The sequence below is a fragment of the Schistocerca serialis genome, chromosome 7 (genome assembly GCF_023864345.2).
Source record: "Schistocerca serialis cubense isolate TAMUIC-IGC-003099 chromosome 7, iqSchSeri2.2, whole genome shotgun sequence".
Lineage (NCBI taxonomy): Eukaryota > Metazoa > Arthropoda > Insecta > Orthoptera > Acrididae > Schistocerca > Schistocerca serialis.
Window position 1 is genome coordinate 278,054,035 of NC_064644.1, and position 22,446 is coordinate 278,076,480.

The window sequence follows — 22,446 nt, forward strand, 5'->3', positions numbered from 1 at the left end:
TTTCATAAACTCCCTACCTTCAGTTTATTCCTAGCTTGCTGAAATATACTCTGAGAGAAAAAAAGTATTTTGGAGCTTTAGTTCACTGAAATAGTACTTCTCAATATGTTTGGGTTCCTTTAGAACCTGAATTTTTTACCTTCATTATTATAGCAAATTCTGACAATATTAAATTTTTCAACATTGGAACGCATATATTGACAGTAAGGTGAATAAAAAGAAGCGAAATCATTGTTGTTGAATAATGTATTGCCTGTTTCTGTGGAAATGAGGGAAGAAGGAGCGCAAGTCTGTTTTTACTGTAACCAAATCAGCTCACAAGGTGGTTCACTTCTACTTGTGTCACTTTTTTTTACCCTTAGATTTCATATTTTTGTAAGTGTTTTTATCTTAAGATAATGGGCTCTCTGCAAGATGATGAAACAACAGACACTCTGCTAAAAATATCTGATAGTAGAGGACGATTGTCATGTTTCAGAATACAATTGTTAATCTTCACTGAAGAACTCAGCTGATGCGTCAGAAGAGTATACGTTAAGGAGTGAGTTTCTGATCTCAAAGGATAAATCAACAGAATGGAAGGCAGAAAACCTACTTCAACTGGGACGACATGCAGTATGTAATACAGATCATCTGACTGTATGCCACTTCTCTCCTTACAAACAAGTACTTGACTTAGCTACCTACAGGCGTTGATATAAGTCAACGGGGATAGTTGAAAATATGTGTCCCGACCGGGACTCGAACCCCGGATCTCCTGCTTACATGGCAGACGCTCTATCCATCTGAGCCAGCCAGAACATAACGAATAATGCAACAGCAGGTACTTATCTCTGGCACTCCTCCAGTGAGAGCTACATTCGCAGCTTATTGTCCCGCACTATATTCATAGTGCTCCTGCCCATCATACTCATTACTCGCGGCTTTACCGCCGATCCTCGTAAGGGTTCGGGCACTGTGTGTGCATCCGCACAGAAGATGGTCAAATGGCCGGTGAGCCTTATATATATATATATATAGCTTTAGAGATGAATTCATGCTAGTTCCCCATCTTGCCCCGCATATGGGGCAAGACGGGGAATTGGTAGTTTATGTTTCAAATCGAGATGTTTCTAACTAGATGTATATATATAGGGGAAGGCGGGGCAAGATGGGGAAGCTAACTTTAAACCCTTACAAAAGGGACAAAAATAAACAATTTCAAGTAGGTTTACTTAAACACTGAATTACAATAGCATGCAAAGAGACCTGCAAACCTGCTACATCTAGTTAGAAACATCTCGATTTGAAACATAAACTACCAATTCCCCGTCTTGCCCCATATGCGGGGCAAGATGGGGAACTAGCATGAATTCATCTCTAAAGCTTAAACAAGGACTGGAATAACGAAATCATGTGACGATAAGGTTTCGAAATATGGTTCTGCGAATTGTACAATCAGGTATTACGTTTTATTTAGGCCTCTTACTTTCACATAGTACACAAGTGTGGACAGCCTCGTCATCATCACTTTCTATCCCTGCACAAGTGTCGTGGGCCCAGCGTCCGCAGCTAATACACCGTATCCAGCCTCCTTCAGAGAAGTCATAGCAGTATAAACATTCTTCTTTCTCTTCCTCGTTGTCCTTCGACCTCAGTTTATTATCCATTGAGCATGAAGGGATGATTAAGACGTCAGTAACGTTCGTCACTTTTCGTTGTCATTATGTCCTTTTGTTGGTATCCCAGGTTTATTAAACATCTTTGAGAAGAGTTTTCGTTTACATGCAGCACGTTTGGGGACTCTTTTCGTTTAATTTCTTCAGACAGTTCACTTCTGTAAGGAGCTTCGGTTAAAACAACGGGTTTTCCATGCCGGTTAGATGGTTTCCTTTTGGTTTTCTTATCCACCTTTGGAATAGTTAACACCATTTCAGGGCTGGTAACCTGAAAGTTAGACGAAACAGAGGCTTGATCGTCAGTTGTTAATTGTTCAGGTGTTTCACGTCTTGACAACATCTCTGGTATTTGGTCTTCCGTTTCTGTGACTTCAGATGTGTGAGCTTGATGAATGTCTGTAGTTGAACAGGGAAGGTAATCACTTTCTGTGAAACACACTTCTATTAACAGGCCAAATGCCTGTTTTCCGAAACCCGTTCACTGTTGTGGCCATTGTAACTGAAAGAATGAAGGCTTTGCCGAATAAACTTGCGATCTGATGCAGCGTAACAACTTTTCCAGGATGGGTGCGAAGCCACGATCTTACTTCATCTTCGTAAAATTTACTGAGAGGTTTCATAAATGCCACGTCCAATGGTTGAAGACGGTGTGAGCAGTGTGGTGACAAACACAGCAAGACAACCCCATTTTCGCGGGCCACATCTATCAGTTCTAAATTCTTGGTGTGCGTTTTGTGGCCGTCCAATATGAGAAGTATTGGTCTCTCCTTTTACGCTCCAGTAAATGCAATAATCTTCTTAAAACAAGTCAAAAATAGTTCTTTCGTCAACCAACCAGTTTCTGGGACCTCTGCCCAGGCACGAGAGGGCAGGCCAGTCTCAAACGCTTGTTGCATTCGTTTTCGAGGATAAATTAACATAGGTGGTACGTAGCAGCCCAACGCTGAAACATAGATTTCTGCAGACACAGTCTGGCCTCTTTCTGCTGAAGTAACTGGTCCCACCTGTCTGCGCCCTTTCAAATCGACCACCTTTGTGTGACCTTTTGGAATGACTGTTAAACCAGTCTCATCGCAACTGAAAATTCTGTCTCCCGTAACATTGAATGTGTGTAATTGACTTTCTGACAGATCGAAAAACCGATCTACAGCAACTCAATTAAACCCCATTGCTCGTGCTATTGATGCTTCTAGTTTTCGTATTGTTAAGGTAGGATTTCGTGGAAGAAACCCATGTAACCAATCTCTTCCAGCAGATTTGGCTGCAGTATTAAATGGATGTTTGATGTTGTTTCGTTCAGTTAGCTGAAAAGCAAGTTCACAAAGTTCTTTAAGTGTTAGGCCAAAATACTGTCCTTGCATCTGTGTTAAGCAGTCTTTAAGTTCTGCCTCTTGTTCTGGGGTAAACACACTAGTGATAGGTCCTAACCCTTTCACAACTGTATAGCCAGGATTAGCACGTTTCTTTGCCACATGTCGTTCAGTCGTTGTCTGTGGCACACTGAACTGTCGAGCAGCCCTGAAAGAACCAATATGACCTTCTATAACAGCGTTTACAGTGCCTTCCATTGACTCCAATGACCAATCTTGCCTAGACGTTTGTCGCCGATACTTGCGAACCATCTGAAATCAAACACGTGGAACGTGCTGTTGAGTCAGATCATTCCTGGTGATCTATATTATATAGTAAATACCATATTTCCAATAGTCAGTCGTTAAATCATAGCAAGAATGCTGACTCTGCACGTTTTGTGTATTTTTATTCACCATATAGCCTAAGGCATAGTTTGTAATTAATTAGGAAACGTTGGAATAACGAATACCGTTCTATTTACAGTTGTATTCAACGTATAATGTACGTGTTCAAAACCCGCAGCGAGCTAAACACATGAGACGATAAGAACGTAATGGATGGACAAATAGTAGGGGCAAGACGGGGAAGCTCCCTATCTTGCCCCACCCTGTCTTGCTCCCTACCATGCTGTCAGGTTATGTTACGCCTACATGAATACTATTTAGTGAACATTGACTAGTGACTCAGCAGTTTACTGTTAATAAGACGTACTATTCAGTGCTATTCATACAGTCTGGACAAATGTTCACGAAACACATGTTTTAGGACCTCGAAAGGTGTAAAACATTGCAAATCAGTATAACAATTGTACGTACTTTGCAAATCTCACAGAAACCGCCGCGAAACTAAGGTTCAACAATGTCAACATACTGGGACCTGTGTACTGATGATGTTGAGGTAGCTATCCACAGATGGCAGCACTCTAACTGTAGCTTACAGCCCTCCCCCGTCTTACCCCACCTCCCGGCTTGCCGCGCCTTCCCCTATATATGATGATGGTATCTGTTCTTTCGGGCATGTCCGAAGACTATGAAGATGTGAACAAAGTAAACTGGCATCTTGAAGAGATTTTTGGGAGAACTGAGAACAGAGAGGTAGGATCCCAGTGTGTCTGTTGCACTTCATTAAAGTTGTTCCATTCAAAGGAATCTGTTCTTTCCACGAGTATAAGCTTAGTACGCCAGCAAGGCATGGCGTAAAGTAATGGTACCTTATGATAATATAACAAGTTAGGTATAGAATAATCAGCCATAAACTGGGAAACGACCAGGTAGCTCCCTGTAAAAGACCGAGGCCTTTAATCAATTACTCTATACATCAGTTGTGTATATTCGTATTTCAAAATACTTGTAATTGTTAACGGAACAAGGCCAGTGTAGTACGGTCTGTTACTTATTTGGCTGATCGAAGTACTTGAATAATAGCGAACGGAAGCAACACTTAACAGTAATGAGCGTTACGAGGTTCCTTATCAAATAATGTCAATCTCGGATATCAACGTATAGCTCTATTGATAGTCATGTAGATGATCATGATTTTTATGATGAAATACATCCTCAAAAATTTTTACAGATATGATCAACAAGTACTTTGATGACGGCTTTTTCCCGGTCATTATATAATGAGAGGCTTTATATTCAGACAGTAGTGCTGCGACGGACACGAGTTCAGACTGCCAGTGACCATACAACAGACGATGGCGAGGGGTCTAACAATTTTGCTGTCCACGTTGGCTGTACTCCACTTCACCAGAGCTGCGTCTAACAGCTCCCTCAACCAGTTCCCGGAAGGTTTCCTGCTTGGAGCTGCCACCGCCGCCTATCAGATTGAAGGGGCCTGGAACGAGGATGGTGAGTGCGCACAGCTGATATGAAATTACGTAAGCTTTCTACTTCTCGAATCAACTGTAATGTGAACTTATCTAACGAGACGTATCTCAATGTTTTACTGTCCCTACATATATGTGTGCCAAAAGGTTCCTAATGGTATTATAATATCATAGACCAATTTCAGAGTTTAATCTCTGATTTTACGACAGTTTTGCTAAATATTCTAGACCGCAGTTTTGCATACGTGATATAAAAAGACGGTTATTAATTTTATTCTTGATATTTAGTAGCATTGTGTTATGAAATCCAAAACTTTACTATACTGACAAGTATTAACTTTAATCATTCTTTATAAAAGTTCCATTTACTCCCGATCCAACTCCTGTTAAAAAAAAGTGCTGTTAGTCTATAGAAGATGTTTCTCTTCTTATTAGTATAATACATTCAATTATTTGGTTCTAGTCACTGCATTGTGCGAGACGGTCAGATTGAGATACTGAAATCTAGGTGTTCCTATCCCTGTGTGGTCACCATAATACCAGTTTCCTGTGTTCACCCTAACGCGCTTCAACCCCGTCTTGAGTTCTAATCTTCTGAAACAAAGAAAACAGTAATGGCCAATTTTCTACGGCTTTCTTTTTTTACTGTATTCGAACGTTTGGCACCTGCAATAATTTAATTTGATAGACATTAATTAAATAAAGGAAAGTTTCAGTAACGTAGTGAGAAATGAAAGGGTTGCTCTACCGATTAACAGAATGAAAGTTCTGTCCAAAATAACAATTTGATTTATTATGACTAAACTCAAAATCATAAACAAAACACATGAAACATTTACAATACATCAAATTGGATACTCAAATAAATGCTGTCAAGGTGAAGTTGTCCATAAACTACATTGTGACATATATGATGAAGAGGTATGTGGAGCCAATCCCTTGCAACTCATATCTTAAGAGACACACCCAGCCAACCTAACAATAATTGCTGCTACAGTAGTGAGAACTCAGACAATGAACATCCAAGACAGAACCAGTCAGTCAGAGATAGTTTAAATATTGTGGACGCTTAGAGCTTAAAGAGATATGGGAGGGATAAAAATCTTTTATATGGAGTGTGACGTCACCATATATGCATGAGGCGGAGTAGTACACTGAAAACATTAATAAACGAATAAAACATCACATTTATTCACACTATTTACAGGATATAGAATTAAATACATATATTTTGGTCACTGATTCCCTGTCCCACACTGTCTCTGATACAGTCACTTGTTAGCTGTTACAATATGCCACTTATTTCTAGTTGTTACAGTTGGCCTCCGTAGCTATCAGCGCGGACGACTGCCATGCGAAGGAACCAGTTTCGATTCCCGATAGTGCCAGGGACTTTTCTTGGGCGGGATGACTGGTACGGGGTCCCCCAAGCCTCATGATGCCACCCGAGGAGCTGCTTGACCACGTAATATCCGTTCGAGGTCATAACCAGTAGAGCGTTGTGCCGATCCCAAGTGCCTCCATATCGCATCTGATGACGACAGTTGCCGAGGACGACATGGTGGTCGGATGTTACTGATGGGCGCCCCAGTGCCTACTGGCGGAGATGACGTTTACGCTACCTGTTACAATATTAGTAGTGTCGTGCTGTGTACTTCTATTCTCACTGCTAGTCTTCCGATCTCTTGGGGGGAGAGCCTCGGTGTGCGTCATCTTAAGGCGGACGTCCATGAAATAATTGAGGGAAAATGTCAGTTTTCAGTTCATTTTGTACTTGTTAGTAGAACTTATGTACAATACGTTCCCTCAGTTACAGCGATGAAATCGCTTCAGGGGTGCCTGAATTAAATGTGTAATGCGAACTCCCAGCCACGCTCAATTTTGGAACCAACATTTCAGTACTAGCTCGGTTAACAACGATTTCGTGGATTACTTTCAAGAAAACTTGCAACTGAGAAACCTGAATGCATAGGATACATCCCGAAGAGAATGGGCTCAAGACTGAGGAAAACTTGTCAGTGATAGAAGGGCAAAATGGTTCAAATGGCTCTGAGCAAATGTTCAAATGTGTGTGAAATCTTATGGGACATAACTGCTAAGGTCATCAGTCCCTGAGCTTACACACTACTTAACCTAAATTATCCTAAGGACAAACACACACACCCATGCCCGAGGGAGGACTCGAACCTCCGCCGGGACCAGCCGCACAGTCCATGACTGCAGCGCCTTAGACCGCTCGGCTAATCCCACACGGCGGCTCTGAGCACTATGGGACTTAGCATCTACGGTCATCAGTCCCTAGAACATAGAACTCCTTAAACCTAACTAACCTAAGGACATCACACAACACCCAGTCATCATGAGGCAGAGGAAATCCCTGACGCCGCCGGGAATCGAACCCGGGAACCCGGGCGAGGGAAGCGAGAACGCTACCGCACGACCACGAGCTGCGGACAAGGGCAAAACGTTAGAAGATGGAAAGGGCACTGATGGACACAACAGATTCATAAAGAAGACAATGCAGAGTTTTGAAGTGTATTATGGTAAGGATATGAGACAGAAATTATCCAGTGCAACTGACAAGAAAAGTGCAGTACGATCCACATATTTGCGCATGGTGTCAGCAAGTGAACACCCCATCCATCACCTGTGCCACATTTGCTGGTCTGCCACGCGGGGTAGCCGTACGGTCTCGGGCGTCTTGTCACGGTTCGCGTGGCTCCTCCCGTCGGAGGTTGGAGTCCTCCCTCGTGCATGGATGTGTGTGTCGTCCTTAGCGCAAGACAGTTTAAGTTAGATTAAGTAGTGTGTAAGCTTAGGGTCCGATGACCTCAGCAGTTTGGTCCCACAGTCCTTACCACAAATTTCCAAAATTAGCTGGTGTGAATATAAACACGCTCACAGCTATAATAGCCGCCACATTCATAGAAGATGGCTTCCAAATTGTATCTTGCGTGATGTCAAGCCCACTAGCAAGATTCCGAACAATCATGAACTTCTAAAAATAGTATGTTCATGCAAGATCCACAACGCAAAAGAGTCTCGTAATTTGCTCTTATGGAAGCGATAAACCCACATTATCATGCGCTACAGTTGACAGAATTACAACTAACGATGTAGTTCTTGTGTTTTATAATGGGAACGTAGGAGAATATGCTTTTAGATAGAAAATTTCGCTCAAGACATTTTAAGAAAAATGAGATTTACAGCGACTCTGCAACTGAAAAGTCAGTTGAAAACCTGGTAAAGGAGTGAAGGCCGTAAAGGAGAAATCAGAAGAGCGGTCCAATGAGACAGAGGACTCTGAATACAAATCTGAGGCCTTCTGAAGAGGTGATATCAGAAAAACAGCTAGGTTGAAATTTAAATTGCATTTCCTCAAAATTATGATTTTTGAAGTTTATGTCCCTTTTTCTCCGAGACTATGGAGGCTAGAGTTACAAAATTTCGTACATTTATTTCTGTAATGTAGTCCTAAGAGTAAGTTTTAAATTTGTAAGTGTAAGCTGAACTATGGGACAAAATGAGTAGAATTTTGCTTGAATTTTATATTGTACTTATAGACGTATAAATTTAAAAAAATATTAAAATGCTCCAGTTCGAATATCCCAAAAACCTCATGAAGGAAGCTGACTGTATGTAAGAGATTAAACAGAGAAAACTTTGTATAAATCTCGCGAGTAGTTCCTGAGAAAAAGGTACATGTATTATCTTTTGAAAATCAGCGCCACACACGGGCTAACAGCGAGCTGGGAGGGAGGGAGCGAGGTGGCGTTCACAAGTATCTTCTGCGAAGGTGTGAGCGACAAGCGGCGGGTCGTGAGTTGTCCATAGAAACACCGCCCATAACGGAAAATTTGTGTTGTTCACTTACCCCATGACCGCTTTCATAGAATTGATAATTCTTTGACTTTCCTCACATCTTACATATCGTTTCAGAAAACCGCACATTGATCTTCAGTCGACCCCGAAGATACGCCATTGAATTACAGTGTTCCACTTGTAGCACCGCATTTCTCTCGAATTTTTCCAATATCGAATCTACAATCTTTGCTGTCAAATAATTAGTGTTATAGGTCAAAGGAGGAGCTGGAGGTGAACCCAGGCTTCCTCGACTTAATTAGGAAGGTAGGACCGGGAACTTATCCTTATAGTTTGGTAAAGGGACGTGCGGACTCCACTAATTCATTGCAGAGTTATAATGTAGTTATGGTTTATTAGACAGGATCCCCTTTACGTTTGATTCTGTGAAAATATCTTCACAATAATAATAAGGCTGTGATATGCAACTTACGAAATGTAAAACATGAAACACAAAGTAGTGCGAAAGTACTGTGATCTTGGTGGTGACTGGGATATTGCTCACGGCGTCCGTGGCACTCAATAAACCACACTCGTCTCCCGGGTCGTACCCAATGGGGAGCAGCTCCGTATCTGTTTGCTGAGTACAAGTTTGGTGATCTGGGTTTCCTGAGCTGGGAGCTGTTTGGCGTCGCCAGTGCTACGTATCCGTAAGATCTGGGCACACTTCAGCAATCACAGTGCGGCTATACGGTGAAACGTAGCGTATCTAAGAGAACTTGAACTCGAGAGAGACTTTGAACTCTAAGTGTCCTATGTGCTGAAGGGTAGAGTGGTAGTCAGGGCGAAAAAGCAAACTCTTTGGAAACTACCATAGCCCAGCTGTTACAGTGGCAAGTGGCACCCTGTCTGGATGGACCTTTAGTTCCCTAAATGGTCGCAGGAATATCTTCTAAGTCGTTAAAAGAAGAGTGGGCAATTTTGAAAAAGTTTCACCTTTAATTATTAAACGGGTCAATGTAGAAACTTTGCAATCTATAAATAGGTTGAGAAACGAGACTCTGTTCGTTGAAACATCTAGCGCAGAAGAAGCAACAAAACTCTAAGCAGCTTAACGCCCAGATCAGAGACGGCCAAAAAATCAGCTTGTGTGTGTGTGTGTGGCACCCGTGCACACTTGCCCAACTCTCTGAGTGCAGACTTCCTCCTCTATCAAGCCACAGTGTCTGAGTGGCAAGAAGGGGTAGGGCGAGGGAGCAGCGAAAGCGGCGCTTACGGTATTTAGCTTACTTTCATACTTCAAACCAACAAGTTTTTCTTATTATTTAATTATCTTTGGTGAGCTGAAAACTTAAGAAAATTTATATCTGGCACAAACTGTCGGCATTTGGACAGACTCTGTTTCGCAGATATTCCTACCTAAGATTAGCATGTAATCGTGACCTATTTATTTTCGTAACCAGATACTTAGGGAAATGGACGGTGTTCCTTGTGAGAAGTTCTCCCTTCTACAATACGATTTTCTTCTTAAGTGCATCCGCATTCGCCATGAAATCCGAAATAAGTTGTTTCTCATCTTGTAATTGGGGCAGTCTGCTGTCAACTCTATTTAAAATGCAAAGGTTCACAATTCATTATGGATCTTCTAATTTTCGTGCTTTCTTTCCTTTTTCTACAGAAATTCATCAATAGAAGGCTTTAAATCGAAAACTCGTTACAGGCAAGTTCTTTAATTTAACCCATGTAGTATGCAGTAATACATTCCATTATGGAAATATGGAATGTAGTCGAATTAAGTCGGGTGATGCTGAGGGAATTAGATTAGGAAATGAGACACTTAAAGTAGTAAAGGAATTTTGCTATTTGGGGAGCAAAATAACTGATGATTTTCGAAGTAGAGAGGATGTAAAATGTAGACTGGTAATGGCAAGGAAAGCGTTTCTGAAGAAGAGAAATTTGTTAACATCGAGTTTAGATTTAAGTGTCAGGAAGTCATTTCTGAGAGTATTTGTATGGAGTGAAACATGGACGATAAATAGTTTGGACAAGAAGGGAATAGAAGCTTTTGAAATACGGTGCTACAGAAGAATGGTGAAGATTAGATGGGTAGATCTCATAACTAATGAGGAAGTATTGAATAGGATTGAGGAGAAGAGAAGTTTGTGGCCCAACTTGACTAGAAGAAGGGATCGGTTGGTAGGACATGTGTTGAGGCATCAAGGGATCACCAATTTAGTATTGCAGGGCGGTGTGGAGGGTAAAGATCGTAGAGGGAGACCAAGACATGAATACAATAAGTAAATTCAGAAGGATGTAGGTTGCAGTAGGTTGGTTCATTCGTTTGCACCACACTCAACCTTGTGGCCGTGAACATTCCCTATTAAAGTGCAGACACAGGTGACGCTCTGGTATCCACGCCACAACGCTATCTATTGGCGGAAGACGTTGAAAGCATTATCGGTATATTTCCTCAGAGTCTTTCGCTGCGGCACGATTGGATAAAATCTTCTCGGTTTTGAAGCCGTGTCAATTCCAATATTATTGGAATTGACGCGGCTTGAAAACCGATAATGTCGTATCCATTATTAGCATATTTTCTATCCCGCAGGTGAAATCGACGTCACTTTTCCAGATGTAATAATTTTTCCCCGGAAGCGTATTTCATTCAGTACTGTCATGGATACAACACCTAAAGAACGTGAAGGCAACAGCTTAGCGTAGTGTCGCTGTGCAGCTTTCTCACTGCGTTCACTGAACCCATAAACGACATCTACACTCCTGGAAATGGAAAAAAGAACACATTGACACCGGTGTGTCAGACGCACCATACTTGCTCCGGACACTGCGAGAGGGCTGTACAAGCAATGATCACACGCACGGCACAGCGGACACACCAAGAACCGCGGTGTTGGCCGTCGAATGGCGCTAGCTGCGCAGCATTTGTGCACCGCTGCCGTCAGTGTCAGCCAGTTTGCCGTGGCATACGGAGCTCCATCGCAGTCTTTAACACTGGTAGCATGCCGCGGCAGCGTGGACGTGAACCGTATGTGCAGCTGACGGACTTTGAGCGAGGGCGTATAGTGGGCATGCGGAAGGCCGGGTGGACGTACCGCCGAATTGCTCAACACGTGGGGCGTGAGGTCTCCACAGTACATCGATGTTGTCGCCAGTGGTCGGCGGAAGGTGCACGTGCCCGTCGACCTGGGACCGGACCGCAGCGATGCACGGATGCACGCCAAGACCGTAGGATCCTACGCAGTGCCGTAGGGGACCGCACCGCCACTTCCCAGCAAATTAGGGACACTGTTGCTCCTGGGGTATCGGCGAGGACCATTCGGAACCGTCTCCATGAAGCTGGGCTACGGTCCCGCACACCGTTAGGCCGTCTTCCGCTCACGCCCCAACATCGTGCAGCCCGCCTCCAGTGGTGTCGCGACAGGCGTGAATGGAGGGACGAATGGAGACGTGTCGTCTTCAGCGATGAGAGTCGCTTCTGCCTTGGTGCCAATGATGGTCATATGCGTGTTTTGCGCCGTGCAGGTGAGCGCCACAATCAGGACTGCATACGACCGAGGCACACAGGGCCAACACCCGGCATCATGGTGTGGGGAGCGATCTCCTACATTGGCCGTACACCACTGGTGATCGTCGAGGGGACACTGAATAGTGCACGGTACATCCAAACCGTCATCGAACCCATCGTTCTACCATTCCTAGACCGGCAAGGGAACTTGCTGTTCCAACAGGACAATGCACGTCCGCATGTATCCCGTGCCACCCAACGTGCTCTAGAAGGTGTAAGTCAACTACCCTGGCCAGCAAGATTTCCGGATCTGTCCCCCATTGAGCATATTTGGGACTGGATGAAGCGTCGTCTCACGCGGTCTGCACGTCCAGCACGAACGCTGGTCCAACTGAGGCGCCAGGTGGAAATGGCATGGCAAGCCGTTCCACAGGACTACATCCAGCATCTCTACGATCGTCTCCATGGGAGAATAGCAGCCTGCATTGCTACGAAAGGTGGCTATACACTGTACTAGTGCCGACATTGTGCATGCTCTGTTGCCTGTGTCTATGTGCCTGTGGTTCTGTCAGTGTGATCATATGATGTATCCGACCCCAGGAATGTGTCAATAAAGTTTCCCCTTCCTGGGACAATGAATCCACGGTGTTCTTATTTCAATTTCCAGGAGTGTATATCGCTCAGTTCTTCATCAGTGAAACTATGCATACAATTATTGTACAACACCGCTGGGAAAACCAACCAGAGATGAAACTGAGCAGCACCTAATTCAAGATTGAGGCCAAAGAGTGAAATGAGCATTACTGTTTAAAAGAGCAAGAACCGTGAATGAAAGGAAAAGGTTTGTTTTCAAACAGGACGCAGCGCGTACCATCTAGATGTTCACTGTTGTGTAGATATTGCCTATGCAATATAGATACAAAGATACATGGCGGTAAAAAGTCGACAAAACGTAATTACTGTGAAACAAGGTACAAGAGACACCTCGTCTCTTATAACAAAATGCTCAGCAAACACCACTGACCGACAATGGAGTTTTATAGGTGGAGTTAGGGTAATCCCTGTATGTTGGCTATACGACAGAAGTACGTGCGCACTGTGCGCTGTTTAAGAAACGCCTTATTTCTAGTTTTTTTAGGATGAAAGCCCCAAAACCAACCAAGAAACATAATTTTCTGTGAAATACATCTTGCGTAAGTGACGGCCCTTCTTTCGTCTCACAATCTTTCAGACTGAAGCAGAAAAGGAGAAAATTGATACTGACGAACTTTTAGATAACATATAATAATTTCCCTGAGTTTCGATTATTTCGGTTTTTCTGACATCTGCATACACCGCTTGTCTCTCAAGTCGTCTTCAACGCTACGTTACAGGTAAAGGCGAAAACATCTGGGATCATATGCTGCACGAACATCCGGAATACTCGAACAATGGTGATAACGGTGACGTAGCCTGCGACTCGTACCACAAGTATGCTGAGGACGTCGAGGCTCTCAAAGGCATCGGGGTAAGTCCAACATATCTTTGCCTCATATGATTTGAAATGTTTCCAGTGTGTATCTCAGAAACATCATCCAGTGATGGAAGCCGACTCGCACTCTTCAGTGTTTTATACACAATGAAGAGCACCAATTAAGAATGTATTCAGAGAGATCAAATACGATACACGATTACTGCTACATTTTTAAAGAGAAATATGACATAGAAACAGAAACGATTTAACATTTTGTCTTCTGTTTTACGAAAGTGTAATTTAAATTCACGAATGCCACATCTTTTCATCAATTTAGTCCTTTGTTGCTTAGCTAACAGATATTTACGTATTACGTGGATAATGGTAGGGACTTCTCGGTATTATGTGGAACGAGTCAGTTTTATACGTGTAGAGGAATATGACCGAGAGGGAACGATAAGACTGGAAGACCCCTAACGATGTGCTCGGATTAAGGAGGATGTAGGAATGGGATGCGGTTTTTCACTCCTACTGTTATGGTTGTACACCAAAGAAGTAATGACGTAAGTAAAAGCAAGGTTCAACAGTGGGATTGAAAATCTAGATGAAAGGATATTAATAATAGGATTCGATAGTGGCATTCCTATCCTCAGTGAGGAATTAAAGGACGTCTTTAATGAACTGTCTTAAATGGGCATAACATGGATTGAGGGTAAGCCGGAAAAGGACCAAAGAAATGAGGTATATTATTAGTTCAATTATCTAATCTTGTAATGGAGGGTGTAGCAGACGTGAAAAATAGCAGACGATGATAAAGATATAGCACTAACTCCCAAAGAACGTTTTCATACAATGGTAGGAAACAGAGAACATGAAGAAAATCTAGTTACTGATACGTAATAATCTTCAAAAAACGAAAATTTAACCCGTATGGAAAAATTTAGCTCTGTGAATGAAGACACTACCTTATGATTACAAATTAGTAACCAATAAATTGGGTTATCTTGCTCTGTAGATCACTTCCTTAAGGAAATATTTATTATCTTATCTGCATTTCACAGCTAGTTGACTTCAGTATCAGCACTAAGTTTGTATTTTCCTGCAGGCGACTGCATATCGCTTCTCCGTCTCGTGGGCGAGGATTTTGCCTACAGGAGACCTGGACGTGATCAACCAAGCTGGCATCGATTACTATAACAACCTCATCAATCTGCTCCTCGAGAACGGCATCGAACCAATGGTGAGATTCACTGTTTTACATTCCAGAAATGTGCCTTGAAATGCATAATCTTCCTCAAATATAGTGTATGGTGAGCCACTTTAGCTTGGCCAGTTAAAAGCGCATACGGCACATTATTTGTCAAAGAATAAATCTCATTTGTAGTTTTATGTGAGCCCATTACATAAACATTTCATATGCAACGTCAGAAGAAAACATTCTAATCAAAGGTTACAAAATTTACTGCTTCTACGGTTACCCAAAGGTAGAGTTCATCTCTACCCAGATAACTGTTACATTATCTCTTAATTTGAGAATCAGCGAGGCCAACTGATTGAATCTGCTCCCAAACATCGCGCTTTATCTGCCCAATGGAGAAGAAGCTCAGCAGATAAGACAATGTCACTATAAGATGTTACAGTTTGCCCTTAAGTGATCTGTGCTTCACGCAGAAATATGAACGCTATTCTTATTAGACTTCGTTGATACCAGGAGAAAAATATGTGGAAAGAACACTAGTAATTACATTTTTGCAGTATGTAATGTTAAATTCACTAGAAGATTTTGAATGTCTTAACATTCTCTCGGAGCACAAGACACTATTTCCGTTTACGATATTTGAACATCGGTGTCATCTATGACGGTTCATCATCAGTAGAAAATCTAAAGCTGGCCTCTTATCTTTACGCAGCAAGGATATGACATACAACTGAGACAGAAAAAAAAAAGCAAAAATGAAGATAAAGATTTTGAATTAGTTGATAGAAGATTCATGAAATGGAGATGGGAATTAAACGATCAAGAGGAAGACAAAGGGATGATAGCTGAAAGATGTGGAGGAATGTGTTGGAAAAAGAGGCGAGAGCTGGGCCAGACTGAATCGGGAAAGATGGTGTGAAAACAAGACTGTATGGTGAGGCTTATGTTCCAAACAGACCCAGCCTGGAGCTGGAAACTGTTCAAAATGATTATGATTATGAAGATTATAATGAATAGGCTTATCTAATCTAAATGTTGCCTCATCAAGCCGAATGTGTGATCTACAACGTAATGAATAATAATAAACCTACACATTAGCTTAAACGTCAGGAAATTGCTTTATTTAAAAATAGTTAAAGCACAAAAACGTCAAAATACGATGATCAGTTGACCACATTCTCTACACCTATATGAAAAGACCCATTAAGTTAAAACGGACCGTGAATGCAGTTTAATGACAGCAAATACTACATTTTACGAATTTATATTTTTTACTGTTCTTTTTTTAATTCATAACTGTCTTGAACGCATTGAATGGGCTCATAACAGACTACCAGTTTTGACCCTTACTGAAAATCTCCAGAACCAGCTACTTGTTACGAAAACCAGATACCGAATAGTTGCATAAACTGATTTGTCTGTACGACGTACTGCTGAAGTTGTAAGTTTATGGTTCCGAGTATTTGAAACCGGTAAACTGTTGTCAATCAAAAGCGAACAAGACTGTTGTGAATAAAATAGTATTGTCTAGAATATATCTAGTGCTCCAATATGACATTGTCACATTTAACTAAAATATTTTCTGAACTCAGGATGCTGTAGTAGGTGACAAGCTGAATAAATGCATCTGAAAGAAGAAAAATGGTGAACAAGAGAAAAGAATGTTGTGGCTAAGGAAATCAAGGGAAACCTTATATTTTAACCACTTTAATAGCCATAGTAATGAAGCAATAATAGTGACTGTAAAGATGAAATAATAACGCCTGTATATGATATGGTACTGAAAATACACTTAAATGCCAAGTAAAAGCCTGTTGCGGCAGGGGATGAGAGAAATAAGTTTAGCAAAAGACAAGAATTAGCTTAGAGAAGGAACAATTAGTCATTTACAGTGTTTCATGCTGGCTCGTTTTTGGTTACTACCGTGAGCAGCTGTGACCTGTTGAACTTGGCTCCTGAACCACACATTTGTGTTCAGGTGACGATGTACCACTGGGACCTGCCGCAAGCTCTGCAGTACATCGGAGGCTGGCCCAACCCCATCCTAGCGGACTATTTCGTTGAATACGCCAGGATACTTTTCCAGAATTTTGGTGACAGGGTAAGTATTAATTCCATTAACTCCCGTAAAAAAATTGTCTATTAGATTTTTTAAGCACAGAATGTAAATTAATGAATGGAAAATTGGCAACGCTGTGATCAAATTTAGTACGTGTCTCTTCATTCAGTATGGTTCAATGAAAGTAAGTGCTTTGCATGTGGGAGAATGTAATAATGGAGGATAAGCGAAGCAGAGATGGACCAAAAAGTGGATGTGTGGCATTCATGTTTTATACGAGGGCTGTCCAGAAAGTAAGTTACGATTGAGCGTGAAATGAAAATCACAGTGAAAATCAGAAATGTTTCATTTGTAACAGTTAGCTACACCTTTCAGCTACTTCTCTACGTCGTCGCCGCTCTGACTCAGACATTCGTCGTAGCGTTGTACCAACTTTCCAATACCCTCATCATAGAAGGAAGCCGCCAGTGCTTTCCGCCAATTCTCTACGCTGGCCTAAAGCTCGTTGTCTGTGCCAAAATGTTGTCTTCATAGCCAGCGGTTCGTTTGAGCAGAGATGAAACTCAGTTGGAGACAATTACGGGCTGTGTTGTGGGTAACTAAACATTTCCAATGCAGGAACATCTTCATTGCCCCTGCAGGATGAGGCTGAGAATTGTCTTGAAGAAGAAACCGCACGACAGTTATGTAATGTTGGTTGCATAGCTTCAGGTGAAAATTCTCACCAGGCCCTCGTACTTGGCGGGAGTCACTATTTTCTATAACATCTTTACGCGCTCACTAAGAGCTCAGGAATGAAAAGAGCGACATATTTCTACCTAGAGTCATACTACAGACACTGCCCAACACATCTTTGCAAAGCTTTATCGTATTTTCAGAGTTGTTTCCATTTCGCGACCGATCGTAACTTACTTTCTGGACAGCCCTCGTATTAACGAGGTGGAGTTATCAAAGACAGAGGAAGTGATGCTGACGATAGATAGGAAATCCAAAAGAAATGCAGTGTGTTGTAGAACACAGTCAATCTCTGAAGGCGAGATATATATTTAAGTGGAATGGTGGCAGCATTCGCATTTCTGAGTTAGTTATAGGTAACTTCACGGCTACAGGAACTTCTGTAACTGCAGCCTAACGCTTAAGAAGCTAGATACTTCTGTACTCAGACTAAAATTAGCAAACGCGAATGTGCCTAGTTAATATATCAGACCCTCCACCTTGAGGAATCTAACGTAACACTCCATCTACTGAACCAACTGGCCGGCGCTGCAGTACTTTATTCGATGAACATACTTACTGCATATGCAATAACAATATAGCAGATTATCATTGTGTGATGTCCGCCCCGATAGCTGAATGGTCAGCGCGACGAATTGCCGTCTTAAGTAGTCCGAATTCTATTCCCGGCTGGGTCGGGGATTTTCTCCGCTCCGGGACTGGGTGTTGTGTTGTCTTCATTATCATTTAATCCCCATTCGGCGCGCAGGTCACCCAATGTGGCGTCGAATGTAATAAGACCTGCACCAAGGCGGTCCCGGCCAATGACGCCAAACGCTCATTTCCGTTTCCATTGTGTGATGTCCATTATATGCTGGAAATAAGAAGAGGAAGGAATCTGGGTGCGGACATTTCTATTCTGCTAGAATATAGGGAGCCGTCCTGTGACGTCAAAGTGCACAGACTCTTCTTAGTTATGTACGGCTAACGCTACCAACTCGTAAGTCTACCACTCCTTTAAAAACTGTACCTGAGTGGTCACACAAGATTAGGGCTCGGCTTCTGCCTTGAATTTCACTCCCAGACACTGAATCTGGCCCATTAACAACGCAATCAGATTTGACAACTTCAGTTCGAAGACGACAAAGCATGCGCAAAGCGTTACGAAGGAACAGAGTTACTTGCAAGTAACACAACTGGACTCGAAAATAGAGTGTGAACCTCATACGGTACTGCCTCAAAGTGTACTAAAACCGGGATTTATAGGAACAGTTCGAGTGGGACAAATGTGTTGGTCACCTGTCACAGATTGATAACCTAAAAATGGAGAACTCGTGTGATGGAAATCATAATTTATGACGATGCCGAATCTACGTAGATAAACTACGATGCGGTGACAAAAGTCATGTGTTGGAAACGCACATATACAGGTGGAAGTAGTGGAAGTAGCAACGCGTAGACAACGCATAAAACGGCACTGCCTTGGCGGAGCTGTTATTTGTACTCAGGTGATTCACGTGAAAAGGTTTCCCACGTGATTATGACCGCGCTACTGGAATTAACAGACAGTGAACGCACGATGGTAGGTGGAGCTAGAGGCATATGAAATTTCATTTCGCAAATCGTTAGCGAATTTAGCATTCCGAGATCCATAGTGTCAAGAGTGTGCCAAGAATACCAAACATTAGGCATTACCTGTCACCACGGACACAGCAGTGGCCGACGCCCTTCACTTACCCACCGAGAGTAGCGGTGTTTCCGTAGAGATATCAGTACTAACAGAGAAGCACCACAGCGTGAAATAACAGCAGAAATCAATTTGGCACGTATAACGGACGTATCTGTTAGGACAATGCGGCGAAATGCGGCGTTAATAGAATGTAGCAACAGGTGACCGACGAGAGTGCCTTGGCTAACTACACGACGTCGCCTCTCCTGGGCTGGTAACCATACTGGTTGGACCTCAGACGACTGGAAAACCATGAAAAGCCCAGATGATACGCGATTTCGGTTGGGAAGAGGTGATGGTAGGGTTTGAGTGTGGTGCAGACCCCACGAAGTCATGGATCCGAGATGTCAACGAGGTACTGTGCGAGCTGGTGGTGCCTCCATAGTGGTGTAGGCAGTGTTTACGTAGAGTAGACAGGGTCCTGGTGGTCCAACTGAATGGATCAGTGACAGGAAGTGCTTATGTGGGCCACTTGGAGACCATTTGCAGCCATTGATGGACTTCATGTTCCCAAATAACGATGGAGTTTTTATGGATAAGAATGCGCCATTTCGCCGAGCCATAAATGTTATCCATTGGTTTCAAGAACATTCTGGACAATTTGAGCGATCATCCAACATGAATCCGATCGAACATTTAAGGGACATAATCGAGAGATCAGTTCATGAACAACATCCACCGGAAACACAGCCGCAAGTATGGACGGGTGTTGAGGCAACATGGCTCAATATTTCTGCAGTGACATCCAAAGACCTATTTAGTGCATGCCACGTCGGGATGCCGCACTACGCTGGGCAAACGGGGGTCCGGCACGAGATTGGGAGATGTGTCATGACTTTTGTCACCTCAGTGTATATCAGCGTTAGCTTAGCAGGATTGCCGAAATGTTCTTATAGAAGATAAACGCGATTGCTGTACGCATATGTTGCCTAGTCCATGAGCCAGCTCCAGTATTAAGTGATTGCGGCGCGTTGTATATGAAACAAATATTAAGTATTTAAACATGGACGCTGGGTACATGTTGTAGAATTAGTGAAGTAATGTAAGACGTACTGTATGAAAAAACAGTGTAATCATCACGACGCTAAATTACACAAAAATAAATTTTTATTGTCTTGAAACATAATGTCATTGTCGAGTGAAAGTCGTTTGTTAACCACTTGAAGTTACAGACAGTTAACTCAGAGAAAGAAACCAATCACCAACTGTTGTCACACAACTAAAATTGAGAAGACTGATAAAACATCATTCATGACAAGAGCAAAACCAAAACGCAATTTAGAAAGCCGCTGAATGCTGACCTTTGACTGACACCTAGAGTTCAGCATCGCATAATCCCCAACGCCATGTTGCGTAACGTGGCTACCTCATCAGTTATGCACATACCCCAGTGTGCAAGTGGCTGTGGTGGACGGGGGAGGGGTGGGGGCGGAGGGAATGGGTGGAGCGCTCCTGAACGGCAGTACTCATTCTCAGTACGTATTGCTGTCCTAAAGTGTCAGGTGAGTGAACTTGGCTACATATTATCTTGGAATTCGCTCTTGCTGTTACTTGTTGATTATGAAAGGGAATGAGATACAGTCACTAAACGTTCTAGAGATACATAATTCCAGTAAGTAAATATTAGTGTTCCTTAGTATAGTAACCACGATGGACACCTGTTTAAACATAAACTAACATTGGAATTTTCACAATGTACATAAGATTTAAATGCAGTCAGTAACATTAAGTGTATTTTCCTAGTGTAGAACATAACACCTTATCTTCTTGCCCTTTAAAATGGTGCTAGGTGAGGAGAACCATCAGCGAAAAACTGCTACAAATGGCAAGTGATAAAAGTTAGTCAGGGATCAGACGTCGAATTGTCGTAAATTTGGTGCAGAGACGGGTACACAGAACGAAGAACAAAGATGACGGAGCATGGGTTACAGATCGTACTAGCAGAGCAAGATGGCTGTTCGGGGGTACGTGCCAATGTTTGTTTCACTTTTCACAACAGTAAAATAGTGGGATGGTGCGTTTGTGTGTGTGTTTCCTGATGCATCTGTGTTGGTTCCAACACTGCTGATAGCATCTCGACACAGCCTTGTCCTCGCCACCTATCACAGTCTGAGGAACTTTCAGAGCGCATTCCTGGCTCGAAGAGTACTTTGCTGTCATAGTGGGACATTTTCTGCAAATCTGGAATCCAGTGTACACGGATATTCACAGACGTGATTTCTGGTGAGTAGATAACCATCAACTCTCTCGCCTATAATTTAGTTTTGTAGCGTTACACAACTCCATACTGAAGGATTTATAAAAAGTTGCAATTTTGTTGTCTTGCTCCGCACCCCTAGCATCTCTCGGAGCCCACCATCCCCCCTCCTCCCACACCCCGGAAAATTTCTGATGACGTCATGTCTGCAGGTATGGGTTCAGAATTTTAGTGCTAAGAAAAGTACTCTCAGTAGTAAGAACACACATTTTTATATTGTGTGAATTACGATGTTTTCAAAGCCAAGAGTTTTTTTGCTATTATGGTTTTTAAATGATTTGAGTGAGACAATTACTTCTCAAATTTTAGGATGAATACTTTTAAAAATACTGACTTTACCATTATTGCATTATTTTGGACTTTATGACAAAGCAGTATACTGTGGACAAATGGGTGAAGAAGATAAGTATTTCTTATTTTAAAACACTTTACACTGCGCAACTGAATTAAAGGATCATTCTTTTCGAAAGCCCTTAATTGTTTCCTTTTGCCCTATAAGTTTGAAATTTTGGCCCAAATGTGTCTAAACCTTCCTCTGCAATGGTAAAAAGCATGACGCCCTGCAACGTCACCCTCGGGCTCGGCAATGCTTCAAACAGCAAGGCGTCAACGTCTAAACCTCTGCCCAAAGCCAACGTAGACGTGTCACACGATGGCAAGGTCGTCACACCTGCCCCCCTCTCTCCTTCTTACACACATTACACTCTTTCTTTTGTCGCCTTTGCGAGGGAGAGTAGAACCATATTTTCCTCGGCCATCCACAAGAAAACAGCATGGTTTTATCGTTCGTTGTTGTGGTCCTGTCCTTCCTCCCAGAGGATCAACAGAAAGCGTGAAATGTGGATAAGAGGAGGTATGACGACTTTTCCGTGG

The 22,446-nt window shown here is 42.5% G+C and overlaps 1 protein-coding gene across 1 annotated transcript in view; it reads left to right on the forward strand.

Moving 5' to 3' along the window:
* Positions 1 to 4,707: 4,707 nt before the first annotated feature.
* The window catches only part of LOC126413016 (myrosinase 1-like), a 210,660-nt gene continuing 192,921 nt past the window's right edge, over positions 4,708 to 22,446 (forward strand). Inside the window, exons 1-4 of the mRNA XM_050082909.1 lie at positions 4,708 to 4,861; positions 13,537 to 13,670; positions 14,722 to 14,856; positions 16,793 to 16,915. Coding sequence (XP_049938866.1) covers positions 4,708 to 4,861; positions 13,537 to 13,670; positions 14,722 to 14,856; positions 16,793 to 16,915 — 546 coding nt within the window. The remainder of the gene's footprint in view (positions 4,862 to 13,536; positions 13,671 to 14,721; positions 14,857 to 16,792; positions 16,916 to 22,446) is intronic.